The sequence below is a fragment of the Felis catus genome, chromosome C2 (assembly GCF_018350175.1).
Source record: "Felis catus isolate Fca126 chromosome C2, F.catus_Fca126_mat1.0, whole genome shotgun sequence".
NCBI lineage: Eukaryota > Metazoa > Chordata > Mammalia > Carnivora > Felidae > Felis > Felis catus.
The window spans coordinates 156,464,430-156,485,479 of record NC_058376.1 but is presented as its reverse complement, the minus strand read 5'-3'; the positions used below and the strand labels follow the sequence as shown (position 1 = coordinate 156,485,479).

The 21,050-nt window shown below is 45.6% G+C and overlaps 1 protein-coding gene across 4 annotated transcripts in view; it reads left to right on the top strand.

Annotated features, from left to right (window-relative positions):
• The window catches only part of SUSD5 (sushi domain containing 5), an 80,656-nt gene that overhangs the window by 35,598 nt on the left and 24,008 nt on the right, over positions 1–21,050 (top strand). For all 4 annotated transcript variants that reach the window (XM_019811014.3, XM_045037917.1, XM_045037918.1 and 1 more), the window contains 2 exons: positions 4,289–4,466; positions 8,984–9,102. In XM_019811014.3, coding sequence (XP_019666573.2) covers positions 9,024–9,102 — 79 coding nt within the window. In that variant the 5' untranslated portion in view covers positions 4,289–4,466; positions 8,984–9,023. The remainder of the gene's footprint in view (positions 1–4,288; positions 4,467–8,983; positions 9,103–21,050) is intronic.

Here is a 21,050-nt window from a genome sequence, read left to right as displayed (position 1 = left end):
ATTATAAATAACGCTGCTAGGAACATTCATACGGAAGTTTCTTTTTTTTTTATTCACTTATTTAAATTCAGGTTAGTTAATGTACAGTGTAGTGTTGGTTTCTAGAGGAGAACCCAACGATTCGTCACTTACATATAACACCCAGTGCATATACAGAAGCTTTTATATAAACATGTGTTTTCAGTTCTCTTGGGTATTCACCTAAGAGTATGACTGCTGGGTCACGTGGTAACTCTAGGAGAAACTGCTATCAACTTTTGAGATGCTAGACGGTTTTCCAAGCAGCTGCATCCTTCTCTGTTCCCACCAGCAGCGTTTGAGGGTTCCACTCTACCCACTTCCTCACCATCACTTATGTCAAAAAATGTCTTTTTGATGATAGCCATCCTACTGGATAGGAAGTAACATCTCCTTGTGGTTTTGATTTGCATTTTGCTGTCGGCCAATAACGTTGAGCATCTTTTCGTGTGCTTATTGGCCGTTTCCTTAAAGATGTCTATTCAGATCCTTTGCCCATTTTAGCCATTTTTAAGTGTGCAATTCTGTGGCATTTGAGTACATTCACATGGGTGTACACCTGTCACCACCATCCGTTTCCAGGGCTTTTTCATCTTTCCTACCCGAAACTCCATTCCCATTAAGCATTAATTCTCTACCGTCCCCACCCCAGCCCCTGGTAACCCCCATTCTATTTTTTCTCTCTATGAATTTGACTAACTTACTTCACTTAATATAATGTCTTCAAGACTTATCCATGTTGTAGCATCTGTCAAATTTTCCTTCTCTTTAAGGATAATTAATATTCCTTTGTGTTTTATACCACATTTTGTTTACCCGTTCATCTGTTGATGGACACTTTGGTTGCTTCCGCAAATGGTTGTTGTGAATCATACTTCACAATCCCACCAGCAATGCATAGACGTTCGATACTTTTTCCCTACCTACCTGCCAACCTTGTTATTTTCTGTCGTTTCTTTTTTATTAGTAGCCATCTTAGAGAGCATGAAGTGGTATTTATTTATTTATTTTTTAATTTTTTTTAACGTTTATTCATTTTTGAGACAGAGACAGAGCATGAATGGGGGAGGAGCAGAGAGAGAGGGAGACACAGAATCGGAAACAGGCTCCAGGCTCTCAGTTGTCAGCACAGAGCCCGACGCAGGGCTCGAACTCACGGACCGCGAGATCGTGACCTGAGCCGAAGTCGGACGCCCAACCGACTGAGCCACCCAGGCGCCCCTGAAGTGGTATTTAATTGTAGTTTTGATTTCATTTCCCTGATGGTTAGCGACGTCGGCAGTGTCCTGTTGGCCATTTGTATGGCTTCTTTGGAGAAAGATCTTTTCAAGTCCTTGGCCCATTTGTACTCAGGTTGCTTGGTCTCTTTAATTGTTGTTGGGTTGTGGGAGTTCCTTACCCACTCTATATACGAGTTTCTTACTAGATGTGTATTTGCAGAAATGTTCTTTCATTCTGTGGGTTGTCTTTTCGCTTTATTGATTTTGTTCTCTGAAGCACAACGTTTTTAATTTGATGAAGTTCAGTTTGCATATTTTCTCCTCGGTTGTTTGTGCTCTTGGTGTTCTATCTAGGAAACCATGGCATCATCCAAGATCACAAAGATTTCCTATGTTTTCTCTTCAGTGTTACGGTGTTAGCTCTTCCATTTAGGCCTTTGATTCACTTTGAGTGAATTATTGTGTAAAGGGTGAGGCGGGAGTCCAGCTTCACTCTTTTGCACGTGCCTGTCGAGTTGTTCCAGCACCGTTTCTTGAAAAGACTCTTCTTTTCCCATTGGGTGGTCTCGATCACCCTTGTTGAAAATCAGTTGACTGTCAACGTGGAGATTTATTTCTGGAATCTCATTCTTTCCTTTATGTCTTTTTATTAACTTAATATTTTCCATCTTTTTTGTCTCTCTACTACCTTTTGAATGATTTCTTCTGATTTCTGTTTCAAGGATAAGTTCTTTTTAAAAATTTTTTTAATGTTTTTATTTTATTTTTGAGAGAGAGAGAGAGACAGAGTGTGAGTGGGGGAGGGGCAGAGAGAGAGGGAGACACAGAATCCGAGCTGTCAGCAGAGAGCCTGACGTGGGGCTAGAACTCATGACCTGTGAGAGTCGAAGTCAAACACCGAGCCACCCGGGCGCCCCAAGGATAAGTTCTTTGTTCGATTGTGTCTGACATGCAGCCAAAAGCATCCACTGCATTTTTGATTTATCATTGTGACTTTATTTCTAGAAGTCCTACCTGGTTCTTTTGCAGTTCAGCTAAGCCCCTTTTTGTCGTTTTCTCTTCTTTGCGGATATTTTCAGACTTGTCTTTTCTTCCTTCAGATGTGGTAATTATCATTGTTTTATGATCTGTGCCTATTAATAACACTATCAGATGTGCCTTTAGGTCAGTTTCTGCTGGACACAGTGTATGTGGTTTCTCACTCGTGGTGCCTCGTCTCCTGAACACTTAGCCGTGTTTTAGTGTTGTGGTCATTGCCTTTGAAAGAATATTTGCATGGGATTTCCCGAAGCCTACGATGAAGATATTTTTTTCCCTCCAGACAAGATTTCCCTGTGTTCCTACCGGGTGTCGATAAATGTCGGCCTCAAGCCACTTTAAGCTAAATTCACGGCTTAAAGTATCTTAGACGTCAGTTTTTGTCAGGGTGACATTTCCCACTGAGTATTAGCGCTTGGGTATCTGCCACTCAGACAACTCTTCCCACGGTCCCTTGAGAATGAGGGGAGGGAGTACTGTTTATCCTCGGTCACTCTTATCCTGAGACCTCAACCCCTCAGGGTCCCAGCTTTGTGTATTTACGGGCGGGTGTGATGGTGGTGGAGAGGAGAGGAGAGGCCAGTCGCCTTCTCTGCCTCATGTGCGCCCTGGGCTTTCCCTTTTGTCCCCCTCGTTCAAGGGGTTGACTATCAGCGCATCAGTTAAATTTCCTAATGTTTTTTCCCACTGAGGCAAATGCCATTGACACACAAGTGTCTTGGGGCACATGCTTCTCCAGGCAGGGCCATCGAGTACAGTTGTTCAGACCGTGTACTGCACACTGGCACCAAGTCTAAGGGAGGACGAGTCACCTACAGATAACGTTTCGTGTGAAACACTTTTTAATTTTCCTCACGGCTTTGGTCCCAAAGCTGAGGGCTTATCGTATTTATTATAATTATCTCAGAACCGATCACAGCTGACGTGTCTCATTCCAATAAAATCAACACAGTGTGATAATTTTGCCAAAAGAGGGAAGCGAAGTGTCTCATTCTAACCGGGATTTTTCCTCCCCCCTACCTTAAACCTGACAGGGTTTTCCCAGGCACTGCTTCACCTCTGCAGGAGGCTCCCAGAGACCACAGTGCTCCCTCCGTCCTCCGCCATGCCGAAAGCTCTCTTTTGCCTTCAGACTCCGCTTCCTCCTCTGCCTGCTTTCCTGTTCCCATGGCACTCACCTGTCCCACGTTTTTGAGGCTCGCTGCACGCCCGTTTACCGAGGTGCTACGGGAAGCCGCGGTGCCCCGGACGTGGCCTCCGCTGTCCCCGTCCGGCCCGGGACAAGTGGCAGCCCGCACAAGTGCGGGACGGGCCCGATGATGTTCTGAGACAGGGAGAGGGGAAGCGGCCTGCCGTGTACGGGGTCCCCCCGGGGCCAGGGCAGGCAGAAGAAGGCAGACCCGAGTCCGACGTCCGTCCCCTGGACACCGACTGCCCAGCTGCCCGGGACAACTAGGACGCTGGGCCTTATGACACGGTGTTTGTAAAATAGCTTTGAAAAAGGAAGGTTTGAAGGGTGTGTCCAGAGAAGCATGCAAAGCAGATGGTTAATTTTGTTTTAAAGGAGACAGGAGCAGGGCACCTGGGTGGCTCCGTCAGTGAAGCCTCCGGCTCCTGGTTTCAGCTCAGGTCATGATCTCGTGGTTCGGGAGTTTGAGCCCCGGATCAAGGCTCTGTTCTCGCAGCGCAGAACCTGCTTGGGATTCTCTCCCTCTCTCTCTCTCTCTCTGCCCCTCCCCTCCTTGCGCCGTCTCTGTCTCTCTCTAAGAAAATAAACTTAAAACCAAAAAGAAGTCATTAAAGGCGACAGGAGCGTAAGACAGGTAAAAGGACCAAAGTAACTGTCGTCACCTCGTCCCGGGACGAGTACAGTGGGGGGGTCGCTGCTCGCTGGGGACTCGCGGCCAGCAGGAAACCACAGCTGCGACCCGTGTCTGCCAGAGGCTGAGTGTGCTGAGGTTCAACCCCGTGGATCCTGGGGTAAGCCCGTGTTCGTGCCTGTCCCCACACAGGGAAGCTGTTTGTGCTGGAATCTGAGAACGGCTCGCGCGGCCTGGAGCTGGAGGCGGCCCGGCTTTCCTGCAGGAGCAGGGGTGCGCACCTGGTGTCTGCGGAGGAGCTGCGGAGGGTGGTCCAGGATTGTGCCTTTGCGGTGTGCACCACGGGCTGGTTGGCGGATGGCACCCTGGGGTGAGTCAGGCACGCTGGGGAGAGCTCTCCTTCCCTCGCACCCCCGCTCCCCCGCCAGGGCTCCTGTGGGGGCTCGGTCACCGTTTTGAGGTGCCAGGATGGGCCAAGGCCAGCGGGCAGTGGCTTCGGGCACATTCTTGTTTTCAGTTCTCAAATAAAAACACGTTTCTGGAGTTCTGTCACCGTATTCCCCCTGACTTTGTTGTGCCGAGTTTCTTTCTAAGTCATGAAACTAGTACATGCTTGTGAAAAGTTCAAGTAATACAGACATGTGTAAAGTTCAAAATGAGTTTCTCTCTTCTTCCCCACCTCAGAGGTAATGGCTGTTAACTGTTCGGTGTATACCCTTGATCTCTTCTTTCCCTGTGGGGGTTCGTCTACATACCTGCGAATAGGAGGATGGGAATGAGTTCTTTCGTGTTACTCCCATGGAGAGCCGGGTCTGTGTCCTCTCCCTTTAAATCAGGCACAGCATAGAATGGCCTGGACCAGTAGAATACAGCAAGAGTGCTACCGTGTGACTCCTGAGGTTAGGTCGGAAAAATCCATGCCCAGATTCCTGGGCCGCTCACTTTTGACGTGTCGTGTGAGACGTCTGCCTATCCTGAGAGGGCCATGCTGTGAGGAAGTCCAGGCCCCAGGGAGATGCCCCACAGAGGTGCCCTCACCGATAGCCCCAACCGGGGTCCCGGTCCATAGCCAGCATCGACCGCCAGAGATGCCAGTGAAGGTGTCTCTCCGTGACTCTTGTCCCCCAGCTGTTGAGTTCTTGCCAGCTTCTGGGTCTTCCCAGCTCAGGCCCTAGACATCCCAGATCGGAGGCAAGCCATTCCCCTCGGGCCCTCAGTTCCTGACCAAAGGAATCCTTGCGGAGAAATGATTCTTGTGGCCAGCCGGGAGAAAACTTCCCATTAGTTCTGGTCACTGCTTCTTTAGTCGCACTCAGAAAAGGCAGGGGCCATTCCTGTCTCCTTCATGCCACAGGAATGTGAACGAGCGGAGCGGGCTCCAACAACTACTTTGGTTGATAATAACCTTGAGGACGGGCTGGCAGATGGCCATAGACAACACACACAACCGGGCTGACTTACATTTCCAATTGGGCCACACGTGAAGCAGCAGTTGAACAAAGAAGACCGCTAAGGCTACCCCCAAAGCTTTTCAGTGAATCTGGAACCGGGGCTCTCTCTGCCTTACATTTTACATCCGGGTTCTGGACAGACAAAGTAGGTCCTGTGCATGCGTATTTCCATAGTGTAGTTAAGTGTGGATATTTTTCATAACGTTGTTGCTGTCATTACATCAGATAACCAGGGTGTTTAGGAATTCCGAAGAGCCAGTTTGAAGCCAGGCTTGGGTCTCCCAGGCTTTACAGATCAGGAGTGGGTCTTTGGAAAGGTCTGTCCTCTCTGGGTTTGCGGTATGGTGTTAGGACATATTAGTAGATCTCTACATTGCTTAGATGATATTTCTTTGTAGCAAACATACTTCCTTGATAGATTTACAACACGACGTATTAAAAATACAACTATTTTGATGTTTCTGGAACCCAGAAGTATCTGATCATCAATACATACATTTCAGCCATCCCCCCTCCACCCTGAAGGCCAGTTATTAAATGTATGGCACGTCTTACAATTGATGGCATAATAAACGTACAGTTCATGTGATCTATGTCTCCATGGATTTCAGCTGACTATACACATAAACCCAGAGGGAGATGGAGCCCTGAAGTGGTGAATCCAAAATTGGGGGCCACTCGCCTCCTGGAAGCCTTTGCGCATTCCATAAAGGATGACTGACAAAACCGAGCGGCAATTTACATAGCTTCATAGGACTAGGACAGAGATTGGAATTCAGGTTTTGCGTAGGCAGGTCCTGTGGAGTCGTTTGCTTTGGTCTGGGGCATTCCAGGGCTGTACCCCAGGAGTAAGAGTAAACTGGAAGAAGTATGCAGGCCCTCATGGGAACTGCAGCATGGCTTAAAATCTTCTGGAGCCATGAGTGTGGCTCGAGATGATACTGGAGCTCCGGTGTTCCATATAGCTAGTGGAACTGATTTTAAACATCCTCTCTAGAAGGATGACATTATCCTAGGCAATGTATTTCCACAAACAGTTTTAGGAAAAATAGGATTTTCCACAAGTATAACATTAAAAAATTTTTAAAAAATGTTTATTTATTTTTGAGACAGAGAGAGACACAGATGTGAGCGAAGGAGGGCCAGAGAGAGAGGGAGACACAGAATCCGAAGCAGGCTCCAAGCTCTGAGCCATCAGCACAGAGCCCGGCGCGGGGCTCGAACTCATAAACCATGAGATGCTGATCTGAGCCGAAGTCAGACACTTAACTGACTAAGCCACCCGGGCACCCTGCCACATAATATAACCTAACCAGTTACATAAGGAGACAAGGCAACCAGAAAAAAGATAGCGAATAGAAGCTCTAGATATTAGCATTGGTAGATGCAGACTTTAAAATAACTTTTCAAATGTTCAAAGATACAGAAGACACGAGGAGAATTTTGACAAAAGACTAAAACTATGACAGTAACCAAGTGGAAGCTCCAGAAGTGAAACATACAGTAACTAAAATTAAGAGCATAGTGGATGGATCTAATAGCTGATTAAAAAAAAAAAAAAAAACAAATAGAAAATTTGTGAACCAGAAGATATTTCAGGAAGTATCCAGAATAAAAAAAAAAAAAAAAAAACAAGAAAAAAGGATGAAAAATACAGAAGAAAGGGTAAGAGGCAAAGAAATATGTAATTGGAATTTTGAAAGAAGGAACAAAAGCAATTATCTAAAACTTAAGAAAAGACTTCTCTACAACTGAGGAAAAACATCGAGGCACAGATTCAAGAAACCCTTCAAAACATAAGTGGGACAAATAAACTCACAACTTGACACATCATGGTGAAACTGATAAGAATCTAATAATATGAAGGAAAAATATTAAAAGTAGTAATAAGAAGGGGTACCTTCCAAGGAGCAACAATAAATGGACAATGAAAGCCCCAAAACAGTTGAATGATACTTTCAAAGTGCTGAAAGAAAACTGTTGCCAACCTAGAATTTTATACCCAGTGAACGTATCTTCCAGGAATAAAAGTAAAATAAAGACATTTTCAGACAGACAAAAAGTGAAAAAAATCATTATGTCAGACCCGCACTAAAAGAAACCCTAGAGGCTAATATTCAGGCAAGAGGACAGTAGTTACAGGTGGAAGCCTGGAGATTCAAAACAGAAATGAATAGAAAGAGTAAACATAGGGGTAAGTTGAAATTGTGTAATTATATAAAGCAAGAATAATAGTACTAAACACTAAGTGGCATATAAGTCAGGAAGTGTTTTAAGTATGTTAATATATAGTATTTTAATTTTTTATGTTTATTTTTAAGAGAGAGAGAGAGAGAGAGAGAGAGAGAAACAACATGAGCAGTGGAGGGGCAGAGAGAGAGGGAGGCACAGAATCCGAAGCAGGCTCCAGGCTCTGAGCTATCAGCACAGAGGCGGACGTGGGGCTCAAATTCATGAACTGCGAGATCACGACCCGAGCCAACGTCAGACGTTTAACTAACTGAGCCACCCAGGTGCCCCAATACATAGTATTTTAAGTATTTTTAAGTTGTATTGTTGGAGAAGAGGGTGAAAGTAATATTAAAAAGTCAAGGAGGAATACATAATCTCCAGTGTAACCACTAAGAGGATAGTAAAAGGACATATAACTTACAGACCCATACAGAAAAAGGGAATGCCAAAAAAAAAAAAAAAAAAAAAAAAGAATTCAAACAACCAAAATAGGAGAAAGAAAAGAGAGGAAGAAAGAATGCGCAGAACGAATAGAAAGATGGCAGGTTTCAATTCACAGAGATCTGTGATTAAATTAGATTAAAATAGATGGGGCGCTTCATTTAGAAAACAAAGATTAAAAAAAAAATTCTACTACTTGTTGTTTACCAAAGATACCCCTAAATATATCATGGGGCAAAGATAAATTATGGTTTGTTAAGTAGCATGTATGTAGAACTGAATGATATTAAAACGATAACATACTCAAACTTGTAAGATGCTACTAAAGCTGTACCCAGAGGAACACGTAAAGCATTTAAATGCTTGTGTTAGAGAAGAGGAAAGGCTAAAGGTTTATAAACTAAGTTACGATCCGTCTTAAGAAATCTGAAAAGGAACAGAAAAACCCCCTCCCAAAGAAAGGAACTAATAAAAAAAAAAAGCAGCATTTTGTGAAATAAACAAAACAAAACAAAACCATACACTAGAAAAGATCAATGAGGTCCTTCCTCTGAAACTTGAATTGGTACCTTCGGCCTCACTGAAGCGTCACCTGTGTCTTCCTGACCGTAGACATGTGTTTGGGGAGAGTATTTCCCTACGGATGCTTTCAGCCAAAGATCCTAAATCAGAAAAATGTCTGCTGATTCCGAACCGACAGCAGAAAAGAATTGTTCTTTCCCGTTCTTAGTCCCCCTGACACAGTCTTCTTTGTGTGTTTCAGGACAACCGTGTGCAGCAAGGGGAGGGGTGAGCAGCAAATTATGAGAGCCGTGGACGTGAGAATTGAAAGCAACCCGGTTCCTGGTGGCAGGTCCAATGCCCTCTGTATGAAGGATGAAGGTCAGTGCCGGAACCCTTGTAAAGGTTCTGGAGGGTGTGCATGGTGGTTGCCATCCGAGGCTGCATTGTCCGGAAGCAGACCTTGCGACGAGAAAGGCTTCCAAAGAAAAGCCGGTGGGGTAGTGGGCAGAGAAAGGAAGTGGACCAAGCAGGGGTGCCACACTCAGCAAAGTCCACAGTGGCGGTGAGGTGACGGGTAACTTTGGCTCGGTCCTATAGGAGGTCTCAGGAGACAGTGAAGGTCACCAGTTTCCCTGATCAGGGGTGAGAAGGCAGGGGTATCCACAGCACTGCACCTGTCAGTCGTTGGATCAGGGCTGCTTCAGGGAGATGTAAATCCCCAGGCTCTTCTGGTTTACGACGTGTGCTGGCAAAGGGTTCCAGTAGCCTGAGTGCCACCCTCCGGCAAAGATGCAAAAGTGCCCACCAGGAACCACCGTGGAAATGATCAAGGCATCTAGGTGATGCGGGGCAGACCCCTGCAACATCTGCTACAGTTGCTGATACAGCTTGTCCTTCGGTCTGTCTTCGCTGTGGACAGCACACTAAAGAGAAAAAAAAATCATTTTTTTCCCCAAAAGGAAATTTACAGGATTTAGGAAACTGCTCCTAGGATGCATAATTCTGCTTCCCTCTGGTAAATCGGCTGAGCAGTGAGAAAACCACAGTGGAGTCTCCAGGGTAGCGTCTCATGTGCACTGAAATCAGTACACCTTCATTATCAGAAACACGTGCTGTTGAGAGGGGGGTGTACGTGCAAACGGGGCAAAAGACAGCTGCTTGCTCGTCAGTGCTGGAAATCAGCATACGTGCTGCTTGGCTGCACATTGGCCTCATCTGGGAGGTTTTAAGAGGTACTGATTCCTGGGTACCAGCCCTAGACATTCAGATATAAATGTTCTGGGCATTCGGGTTCTTTAAAGCTCTTCAGTGATTTTAACACATCGTCCAGCTTGAGAGCTGCTTTCCTTTATTTTATTTTTAAAATTTTTTTTTTAATCTTTATTTTTGAGAGACAGAGAGAGAGTGAGAGCAGGGGAGGAACAGAGAGAGAGGGAGATGCAGAATCCAAAGCAGGCTCCGGGCTGAGCTGTCAGAACAGAGCCTGATGCGGGGCTCGGACCCACAGACCGTGAGAACCTGAGCCAAAGTCGGACACTTCACCGACTGAGCCACCCAGGCGCCCCGAGAGCTGCTTTCCTAATGCAGAGTGTCCCAAACCGCTCTGATGATGAGAAATACCAAATGGACCTGTTAGGAATACAGACCCTCAGGCTGTATTCTAGAGGCACCAATCCTAATCTCGGAGGAAGGGATCCGAGGAGTTGGGAAGTCAGAGAGCCAGGGGAACCCCAAGGCCCTGGCTGGTGCCCGTTAGATGCTTATCAGTGACAGGTTTCTCTGCTCCTACGGGCTCTTCCTCCAGAAGGGTTTCTTCATTTGCTAACTGCTATGGAAGGGTGTGTTGGGAGAGTCTCCTAGTATCTGCCCAGTCGAGCTAGTGAATGATGTGGCCTTGCTCTGCAGGGCTTGGGGAGAACAATACCCATGGTTTTTCAAAATCACCTAAGTAAATTAGAATGATCCTTTGAATCCCAAACGCAGGCAAAAGCTCAGATCCCTGAGAGAGACAGAACAGAGACAGAAGAAAGAGAGCATGACTTTCTTCCTTCGGTGAATACGTGGGGCTTCTGAGTCTTTTCTTTCCCTGATAACAAGGGGTGTCAGTTAGCTTTCGCTACGTAACATAACACCCCACAATGTGGTGGCGTTAAACAACTATTTATTGAGTTCACCGCCTTTTTTGGACCAGCGGTTTGTGTTTTGCCGCTGGGCTCAGCTGGGCTCATTCAGGAGTCTACAGTCAGTGGCTGGTTAGGTGGCCTTGCTTCTGGGAGTTGGTGGCTGTTGACTAGGGCACCAGGGGCCACTGAACCATTGTTCATCATCATCCAACAGGGTAGCCTGGGCTTCCCGCCTCACAGGCCTTCAGACAGGTTGCGTCTATGCAAGTGTAGTGCATGAAGCCAGAGTTTGGAAACATCGATTCACATCCCGTAGGGCACCAAGCTCAAAGCCGTGATAGCAACTCCAGAATTACTGAGTTTTTGCCAAACCAACGCAATGTGCCTTGTGACATACCGTACTCAGAGGAGCACAACTTCAATTCAGGGGTATTCCTGCCAAAAAGGCATAGCTTGACTCTAATCATGAAGAAACATTAGCCAAACTCAAACTGAGAAACAGTCTACAAAATGCCTTTAAAAATGTCTCAGAGGAGCAAGGCAAAGCAACTGTTCTAGATTAAAATAGGCTAAAAAGACTTGATGACAAAATGCAAAATATAATTTGTGAGCCTGGGCCGTATCCTGGACCAGAAGGAAATAGCTATAATTGATAACATCTGAATATGGATTAGGAATTAGATAATCGTTTAGTAACTGTACTGCAGTTGTGTAAGAGAATATCCCTGTTCTTGAAATGTGTACCAAGGTTTTAGGGATGAAGAGACATCATATCTACAACATACTCTCAAGTGGTTCAGGAAAGAATTACAGATACAGATATACATACATACATAGATATATATACACAAACATACATATGTTTGTCTCTGTATAAATAGATATCTATATTTATCATGTATCTATTTATCTATCTAGAGAGGGGGAAATGATAAAGCAAATGGGTGAAATGAAAACACCTTGGTAAATCCAGATAAATGGGTTTTTCGGGTTTTGTTTTTTTAAATGTTTATTTCGAGAGAGAGCAAGTGAGACCAGGGGAGGGACAGAGACAGAGAGAGGAAGAGAGAATCCCAAGCAGGCTCTGTGCTTTCAGCACCGAGCACAACACGGGTCTCGATCTCACCAGCCGTAAGATCATGACCTGAGCCCAAGTGAAGAGTCGCATGTGGATGCTTAACGGACTGAGCCATCCGTGCCGTGCCCCCCTGGATAAACAGCTTTGTGGAAATCCTGATTCTTAAAATTTTTCTGGAACGTTAAACTATGTAAAAATAAAAAATTTCCAACAACAAAAAAATGGTCTACGAAGTTCTCCAAAAAACAACAACAATAACAACAACAGGAAAAACAAAAAACACTCTGAATCGTGGGAACCGACATGGGAAGCCTTTTCGTGATGGCTGTCAGCCTATGTGAAGGGTGATGTCATTTTAGTAGAGGGAGCACTGTGTGTGGCTCATTAGTGCTCCAGAGTCCTGCCTCCCAGAACACTTTGCCTGAGCCTGGCCTGGCCTCCCCTCACCTCCAGGTCGAGAGGGATAGCCTCATGTGGGGAAGACTGGAGTCTTGGTCCTACAGGCCTGATTTATGAGGAGGCTTCGGGTGGGCCATGAAGGGGACTGAGGAACGCATGCTGAGGGGGTGTTAGGGATGGAGGGCTGCTCTCTCTTGAATATTCTAGAAAAGGAGGATGGATTCTGCCAGAGTCACTCAGAGAGAGCGCCGTCCCTGTTCAGAGCCTCCTTTCATCCTTTTGAGCCTTGAAACCGCTCCCATGCGGCCCTCGCCCTACTCAGTGGAGCCGTTACTTTTCCTCAGTGGAGCCTTTGTTGACAGCGCCGTCAACAAGGGAAACCTGTGTGCTGAAGGTGTAACGCCTTAGCAGAAGCCGAGGGGAACGGGCGTCCTTGCGGCTCCTGTGGTGGTGGAGGTGAGGTGTGGTTCAGCATAGGCACCAGGGCAGTATCCCCTCCCGAGGCTGCCTTTTCCCTGACGATGCTTCGCGGCACTTAACTCTGTGCTCCCACCTCTCTTTGGCAAGATGGGAACAACGAAGCGTGTTCGCTCCGAAAATGGCAGACGTGGGCCTCATGAAGAGCTCAGAAGGAAAACAGCGCCTGTGGAATATCCTGGCAGCTTCCTTCCTGGGTTTCTTTTTTGAAATAAAGCGCATCATGAATGTAGACTTTTCTTATTTTCCTTCCAGTATTTTTGTTTCACTGACAGTGAGTTTCCAGCCCTCTGGGGATCTCACTTAAACTAATAAGTGAAGTTATTTTTAAGCGGCTGGATGCCGGTGGCGTAAGCGGCCTCCGCGCGGGTTCTCTGGCTTTGCTTCTCTTGGCGGCTCGTCCGTGGGGTCGAGGGCCTGGCGTCTGCAGGCGTCACGTCTCTTCTCGCCCCCTCCCTGGTGCACCCCCAAGGCTCCATGAAAGGTACGCCTCTGTCTCCCCCCTGGCCGGGCCGCTCCTTCCTACCAGCCGCCTTCCCTGCTCAGCACTGCACACTGCTTCCTCTGCATCCTGGACAGTTGCCTGTGTTTCCCCTGAAAACAGAGAAGGGGTTCTTCCCTTCCTTTATGTCATCGAGGAGGGAGCTGGATGCTCACCTCTTTAAGAGCAGTCAGGACTTTCTGAGAGTAGACGGTTCTCTCTTTTTGTTAACGTGATTTATCGTCAGATTGGCTTCCGTACAACACCCGGTGCTCATCCCAACGGGTGCCCTCCTCAGTGCCCATCACCCACTTTCCCCTCTCCCCCCACCCCCTGCAACCATCAGACTGTTCTCCGTATTCAAGAGTCTCTTGTGGTTTGCCTCCCTCCCTGTCTGTAACTATTTTTCCCCCTTCCCCTCCCCCATGGTCCTCTGTTAAGTTTCTCAAGATCCACATATGAGTGCAGACATATGATATCTGTCCTTCTCTGGCTGACTTATTTCACTCAGCATAATACCCTCCAGTTCCACCCACGTTGCTGCAAATGGCCAGATTTCATTCTTTCTCTTTGCCAAGTAGTATCCTATTGTATATATAAACCACGTCGTCTTTATCCATTCGTCAACTGATGGACATTTAGGCTCTTTCCATAATTTGGCTATTGTTGAAAGTGCTGCTATAAACATTGGGGTGCAGGTGCCCCTATGCATCAGCACTCCCGTACCCCCTGGGTAAATTCCTAGCAGTGCTATTGCTGGGTCCTAGGGTAGTTTGTGGGTTCGAGCCCCACATCGGGCTCTGTGCTGACAGCTCAGAGCCTAGATCCTGCTTCGAGTTCTGTGTCTCCCTCTCTCTCTGCCCCTCTCCTGCTCACACTCTGTCTCTGTCTCAAAAATAAACTTTGAAAAAATTAAAAAAAGAAAATGAAAATCATTCACCACAAGTCTGCCTTGAGAGAAGTACTTCATCGTCAGATCTTTTTACCCTGCATTTTTTATTTAGTTCACCAATTTGGGATTCTATGGACCATATATAGGTTTGCATTCTGTCTTTTTCACTCCGTAATGTACATCTTCCCATGACAGTGACTATGCTCCAAAGGATGATTTTTTAGCGGCTATTACAACAGCCTATTATGAATGTACCCTAAATTAGACATTCTCCTGTTCTCAGACATTTTGGTAGTTGTGTGGTTTTCGTTGTAATAAATAATACCATGATTGAGCATCCTCGTACATATATCCCTCTGCCTGTCTTTAATTATTTCAGGCTCCTTTTATAACCACGATTTCTCGGGAACTGTGTCAGAAATTGCACTGAGACCTTGTCTACTGCGTGCTGCATTAGACAGGGTCAGCCTCCTGGCAGAGACGATCCCCACCCCCCCACCCCCAACCAGGAGCCTGTTGTTAGTGTTTACCAGCACACCACTGGTCAGTTGGAGTCAGCAAGCAAACAGAGAGGAATTAAGATACAAGTGAAAGGTGTCAACATTGCAAAAGAGAGGGCATTACTTTAAGGAGTCAGAGCAAATGAAACTGTTCAGAAAATAATTCAGACCCTCACTAAACAGCTCTCTTTAGCTGCCATTGTCTCTCTCTCCTCCCCTTCATGGCCCTAAATTTCCTCTATATTCACCGTCTCTATGATCTCACCTCCCATCGTTTCTTCATCCCTCTGTCCAGTGCTTTCTGGCTTCTGTCCTACCAGGTGAGTGCAAGCGCTCTCACCAAGGCTCCTGGAGGCTTCCCTATGGACGACTGCGGTGCATTTTGCTTGCTGTCCCGGGTCATGCCTTCGTCCTTGAAACACGTTTTCCTTTGACTTCCTCTGGCTTTCCTGTGTATCTGCCTGGCTGCAGCGGTGTGACCTGTATGAACTCTTCATTCTCTGCTCACCTCCTGGGACTCTCACCTGGGCCCTCATCTCCCCTCGCTCCGCAGTGGCTTCAGTTTTCATCCAAATACTCATTTGGGGTCTCCCTAAGCCTAGGGGTCTCCACTAAGCCTCAGATTCCACACACGCAGCTACTTACAGATGCTTCTTTTAGCACCTCGGACGCCACCAGTCCTGCACTGTGCTCGTGTCCTTTAACCCCCTTGCCCTCTCCCTTGCCCCGTCCTCTCCTTCACTCCCACAACTTTTCTGTTACAAGTTCTCCAAAACCTCCCTTCGCAGTATCTCCCGGATTCACCTGGCTCTTGCCATCTGCACGTCACATCGGCCCCTGTCCTGCTCCCCTGGACGTCTCAAATGGCCTCCTCACTTCTCCTTTCAGTTCTCAGATTGTTTCCTCAATCCGTTCTCCACCCTGCAACTGTGCTCCTCCTAAAGTGCCACGGGGATTGTGTTCTTTCCTGCTCCAAACTCTTTAACTGTCCCCCTCTCCCCACTGGACAAATTCCAGACTTCCTACCCGGCTTACAACGGCCTGCCCTAAACTCACACCTGCCTCCGTTGTATTTTAGCCTCCCGTCTCACTCACATATTTCCATTCCTCAAATAATCAGATATCAAAATACATTTTAAAGCTACAGTAAGCAAAATCATTTGGCACTGTAGAGGGCACAGTAGATAAATCCTCGAAAGCAGAAGGCTGGAAGTACCCAGACAGACCCAATGTGCTTAAGTGTTAGTATATAGTGGGAGTATATCAGTACATAGTGGATGGTGAGACTTCAGATCAGTGGGAGAAGGATGGGTGGAGCATTTGATAGTTAGTGCTAAGTGATTGGTTAAGAATTTGGAAAGGTGAGACAATGCATTGTTGTACTGATGTAAGGAAATCTCTTATAGGTTGATAAGGTAAAGACCGAAATACAGAAATACTTTTAAGAAACACAGTTGGTCAATAAATATTCAACTCCTTTTACCAATTTAAACATATGCATGTTTGTATAAGAAATCACTTTTTTGGTTCATGAAATTGTCCAAGTTTATGAAAATGATAGTCCCCAGGGTGCTGAGGACAAACAGGCAAGATTATACACCACTGAGGGGTGTAGATTCTTAAAACACTCATATTCAACTTGGCATAACCTGTCAGAAGCTTTAAACATGTGTATGCACTTTCAAAAAATTCATACACCATTTCATCCATCAATTCTGCTTTGAACATTTTGTTCTAAGGAATGAGCTTGGATACGTACAAAAGTATGTTACAAAGATATTAATTACTTAGTAGAGAAAATTGGAAACAAAGTTAATGTTTAACAGTGGGGGAGTCCACTCTGATAAATCCATTACAAATGGATTAATATATAGTCATTTACAAGTAAATTCCAATTATTCAATTATCTGTTGATAGGGAAAATACCACAATATAATGTTAAATGAATAAGCTATAGAACAAAACAGTTATATCACAGTGTGGCAAGATACTGTGTGTGTGCAAAACTGAAAACAAAACCCATGTTAACAATGGTTATCATTGGTGAAATTCGAAGAGAATTTTAATTTTTCCTGTGGCATTTTTTCCCTGTGATTTTTTTCAGGTTTTCTGGCTTGTATAAGAAATACCCATATGGATAATTTTTAAATTTTTTATCATGAAAACTTTCAAACAAACAAAAACAGGAAGAATAGTATCACCAATCCCCATGTGCCCATCACCCAGCTTCAGTAGGCAATATTTTGCCAACTTGATTTCATCTATTTTCTCCAGTGTTTTTCTCCCATTGAGATATTTTAATTTTTTTTAATGTTTTTATTTATCTTTGAGACAGAGAGAGAGAGCATGAGCAGGGGAAGGGCAGAGAGAGAGGGAGACACAGAACCTGAAGCAGGCTCCAGGCTCCGAGCTGTCAGCACAGAGCCCGACACAGGGCTCAAACTCACGGACTGTGACATCATGACCTGAGCCGAAGTCAGACGCTCAACCGACTGAGCCATCCAGGCGCCCCCCATTGAGATATTTTAAAACAAATGCCAGACATGATATCATTTCATTCTAGAAATTTTGAAAATTATTTTTAGGAGGGGAAACTCCGGAACTGGTTTCTTGTAGATTCCATGTGACAGTAATTGATTTAAATTTATTGACTGACACAGGATTTAACTGTGTATGAGGTTTCCCACACCTTGCAAATACTGTAATACTTCTAGGGTAGAAAGTCTGCAAATTGGAAACCACTCCCCTAAAAGGCACAGATCCTTGTCAAACGCAGTTTCCCTTGGGAGAGGTTGTGAGTAATTTTCACCCATTTATACCTCATGCTGAATAAATTACAGACTTTCTGGAGGGGAGGTATTTTTTAAATTGACTTATTTCATGGAGGTATGATTTATATCAGCAAAATGCACAGATCTTAAGTTTGATGAGTTTTGACAAATGTTTACACCTGTGTAACCAACACCCAGTTGTGATACAGAACATTTCCTTTACCCCAGAAAGTTCCCTGGAGCCCTTTTCCAAAACTCCTCTGCCTGTCCTCATCCCAGCAGAGCCAAGGCAATCTCTGTTCTGATTCCCATCGCCATGTATTAGATTAGCCCGTTTTGGGGGGTAGGTTTTTATCTAGAGCAGTAGTTCTCCAAGAACGGTCCCTGGACCAAATAGTACTAACATCACCTGGGAACCTGTTACAAATGCAAATTCTTGGGCCCTAACCACGACCTTCTGCCGAGTTAGAAACTCAGAGTAGTGTGTGTGTGTGTGTGTGTGTGTGTGTGTGTGCATGTGAGAGAGAGAGAGAGAGAGAGAGAGAGAGAGAGCGAGAGCAAGCGCACTACCAGCCTTCAGGTGATTCTGGTCATGTTCAAGTTTGAAGAGCTTGGAGACTAAGAACAAAATTGGACAGAATGGGGAGGGCAGCGCTGGTTGTGTATGGGGTGAGTAGGGTGGGACGGAACGGGGTAGGTTAGCCCCGAAGACAGCTGCCTCACGTAGCTTAGAAACACCAAAAGGAAGGAGGAAAGGCTGAGCATTTGTATCAGAATTTCTACATTTTGGTTTTGCAAAGTAATAATGAGGGTCTGTAGGCTTCAAGTTTCGCAAAAGAGAAGCATCAAGTTTTATATGAGTTCTAAACCTGTGGAAACTGGTTTTCACAAGCTGTGATTGGCAAATGAGTCGTTTATTTTATAATACGATTTTATAGACAAGATCTTCTATAAAATCTCTTTTCTTGGAAGGGAAACTAATAGAAATTGCCCTTTATGTTGCAATTGCTGAAATCCAGCTTGAGGGTCTGAGAAATCCACCAACCGCAGTCCCTACCTGCGGAATAATGGAGAAGTAGAAATAAAGGCTGCCCAAATGGAAGTTTCCCTGAAGAGAAGAGGACCCAGGTATATAGCCAGCTGCTTCTCCGAGCTCCCTCGGGAGGTTCAAGATGGGAAGGCTAATGAGAAGAAATGATTCGAGTTGTGCCTGGACGTGGGTGGTGCTTTTGACATGTGCTTGGTTGTGTTAGCACACGGAACTGTTGTCCTGGAGTTTCTGAAATTACACCGCCAAGAAGCCGTGTGTTTCCTGTCTTGAGCATTTGCGGGAAATTCAGAAATACACGGTGTGTGTATGCAGACCCTCAGCAGCACGATTGCGGTTTTCCCGAGCCAGATTCCAGCCTGTGCCATTCTGCAAATTAACTCTGAGGGAGAAGATCCCACGAATCTGGCAGGCTGCGAATTTGGCCTGAAGCGCCCCTTTGTCGACTCTCGGAACAGTGACTCTGCCCCTGGATTTTCCTTCCAAGGAGCTGGTGTCGTGTCCCACAGATAGCACCGTGTGAGACCGATGGGATTTACCGGTCCTTTGATAGCTAGTGTTGGACCAAGAGCCTCCGGTTTCCAGGACTAGATCCTGGGAAGAGGAGAGAAAGTTGGCACGTCCAGCACGAGTCCTGGCCGGCCGAGGTTGGTGGAGAGAGCGAGGGAGGCTGTAGCCCCTGAGGTGCTAGCTGGAATTCGGGCCCGCCTGCTTGACTGAGGCTTGGTCCGTTCTTCCCAGGATGCCCTGCTCCGACCCAGTGAACCCAGGGATACCGCTTCTCTGCTCGGCTGGGGGGACCCCTGGGTTTGTGGCAAGTTTCAGATGGCCTACTTGCCCCACCCGTGAAGCAAACACTTGAGCTCCTGGGCTTCACAGTCAAGGCAATTTGGGTTAAAATGCAGTACTCTGCGCCAGCTTCCTGAAGTACAACCACCCCATTTTTCATTCAAAACCTCCTGTGTGAAAGAACATGCATGGCAACGACTCTCTTTGAGAAAGTGCTACCAAAATTACAAGCTGACAGGCTAATCGGGGTGGCTTCAGGCACAAGTCCTATTTTCTGTTTTCATCTTTTTCTTTTTTTTTAGCATGTCTTCTTTTAAGCAATATGCTTCTTAGGTAATTTGACTGAAAGGCTTTCCTTTCCAACATAAAACTAGAAGAGGAAATTCAAATTAAAAATTATTTCCCTTCTTTGAACACGAAAAACAAGCATCACCACATCCCTTTGACACAGCAGTTCCGCTTCTAGAAGTTTATCCTAATAAAACATGTGCCGAATGAGCTGGTCATTTTGTAGCATTGTTTTTGAAAACGTGAGGGGCGCCTGGGTGGCTCAGTAGGTGAAGCGTCCAACTCTTGGTTTCAGCTCAGGTCATGATCTCATGGTTTGTGGGTTTGAGCCCCAGGTTGGGCTCCACACGGACAGTGCAGAGCCTGCTTGGGATTCTCTCTCTTCCTCTCTCTCTTTCCCTGCCTTGCTTCTCTAAATAAATAAACAAACAAACAAACAAATAAATAAACTTAAAATTTTTTTGAAAACACTGAAAAGTTGGAATCAAAATATCTGTAATGATGAAATAATTTGCTATGGTATAGCCTTTCAAAAGATTGGGGTAATTTAAAGTGCTAATGTTGAAGGAACTCTAAAACGTTAGGGAAAAAATAGGCTTCTAGTTTACAGCCCTGCACGTAAGGAAAGAAGTTGAACCAATAATTAATAACCTCACCAAACAGAAAGCACCAGACCCAGATGAGTTCGCAGAAGATTCTACCAAACATTTAAGGAAGAAATAATACCAATTACTAAGACAACCTCTTCCAGAAGTTAGAAGCAGAGCGAATGCTTCCTAACAGATTCTATGAGATCAGCATTACCCTAATACCAAAATGAGACAGAGTCATGACAAGAAGGTAAATCCACAGACCAATAGCTAATGAACATAAATGCAAAAATCCTCCACAAAACGTAGCCAATTTGAATCTAACAACCTATAAGAAAGAATTATACACCATAACCTAGTGGGATTCGTTCCAGGTACGCGAGACTGGTGCAACATTCAAAAATCAATTAATATAACCCATGACATCAACGAGCTAAGAAGAAAACGCACATGATCGTATTGATAGATGCAGAAAAGCATTTGACAAAATCAACACTCTTTCAAGATACGATTTAGCAAACTAGGAACAGAGGAGAACTTCTTCAACTGTATAAAGAATATCTATGAAAACCCTACAGATAACCTCGTACTTAATGGTGGGAAATTTGAAGCCAGAAATCTTAGTGGGAACATGAAGTTATTTTGTGTACTTTGAAGGGAATTTATTGTGTCTGTCCCTACGTGAGAGGACCGGGTAGGTGAGGGGCTTCGGATCGCACCAGGAGTGGCCCTGCCCACCTCAAGGGTAGAGTCTGACCCGTGTCTCAAGCCCCAGCTCTGTAACCATTAACCTCTTCCTTCAGCTAAGAGTGTCATTCCACACAGTCAGACTCCATGTTGGGATCTGTCCCACAGACCTCTGAACCCAAGGGCCTCACGTGAGCCGGACC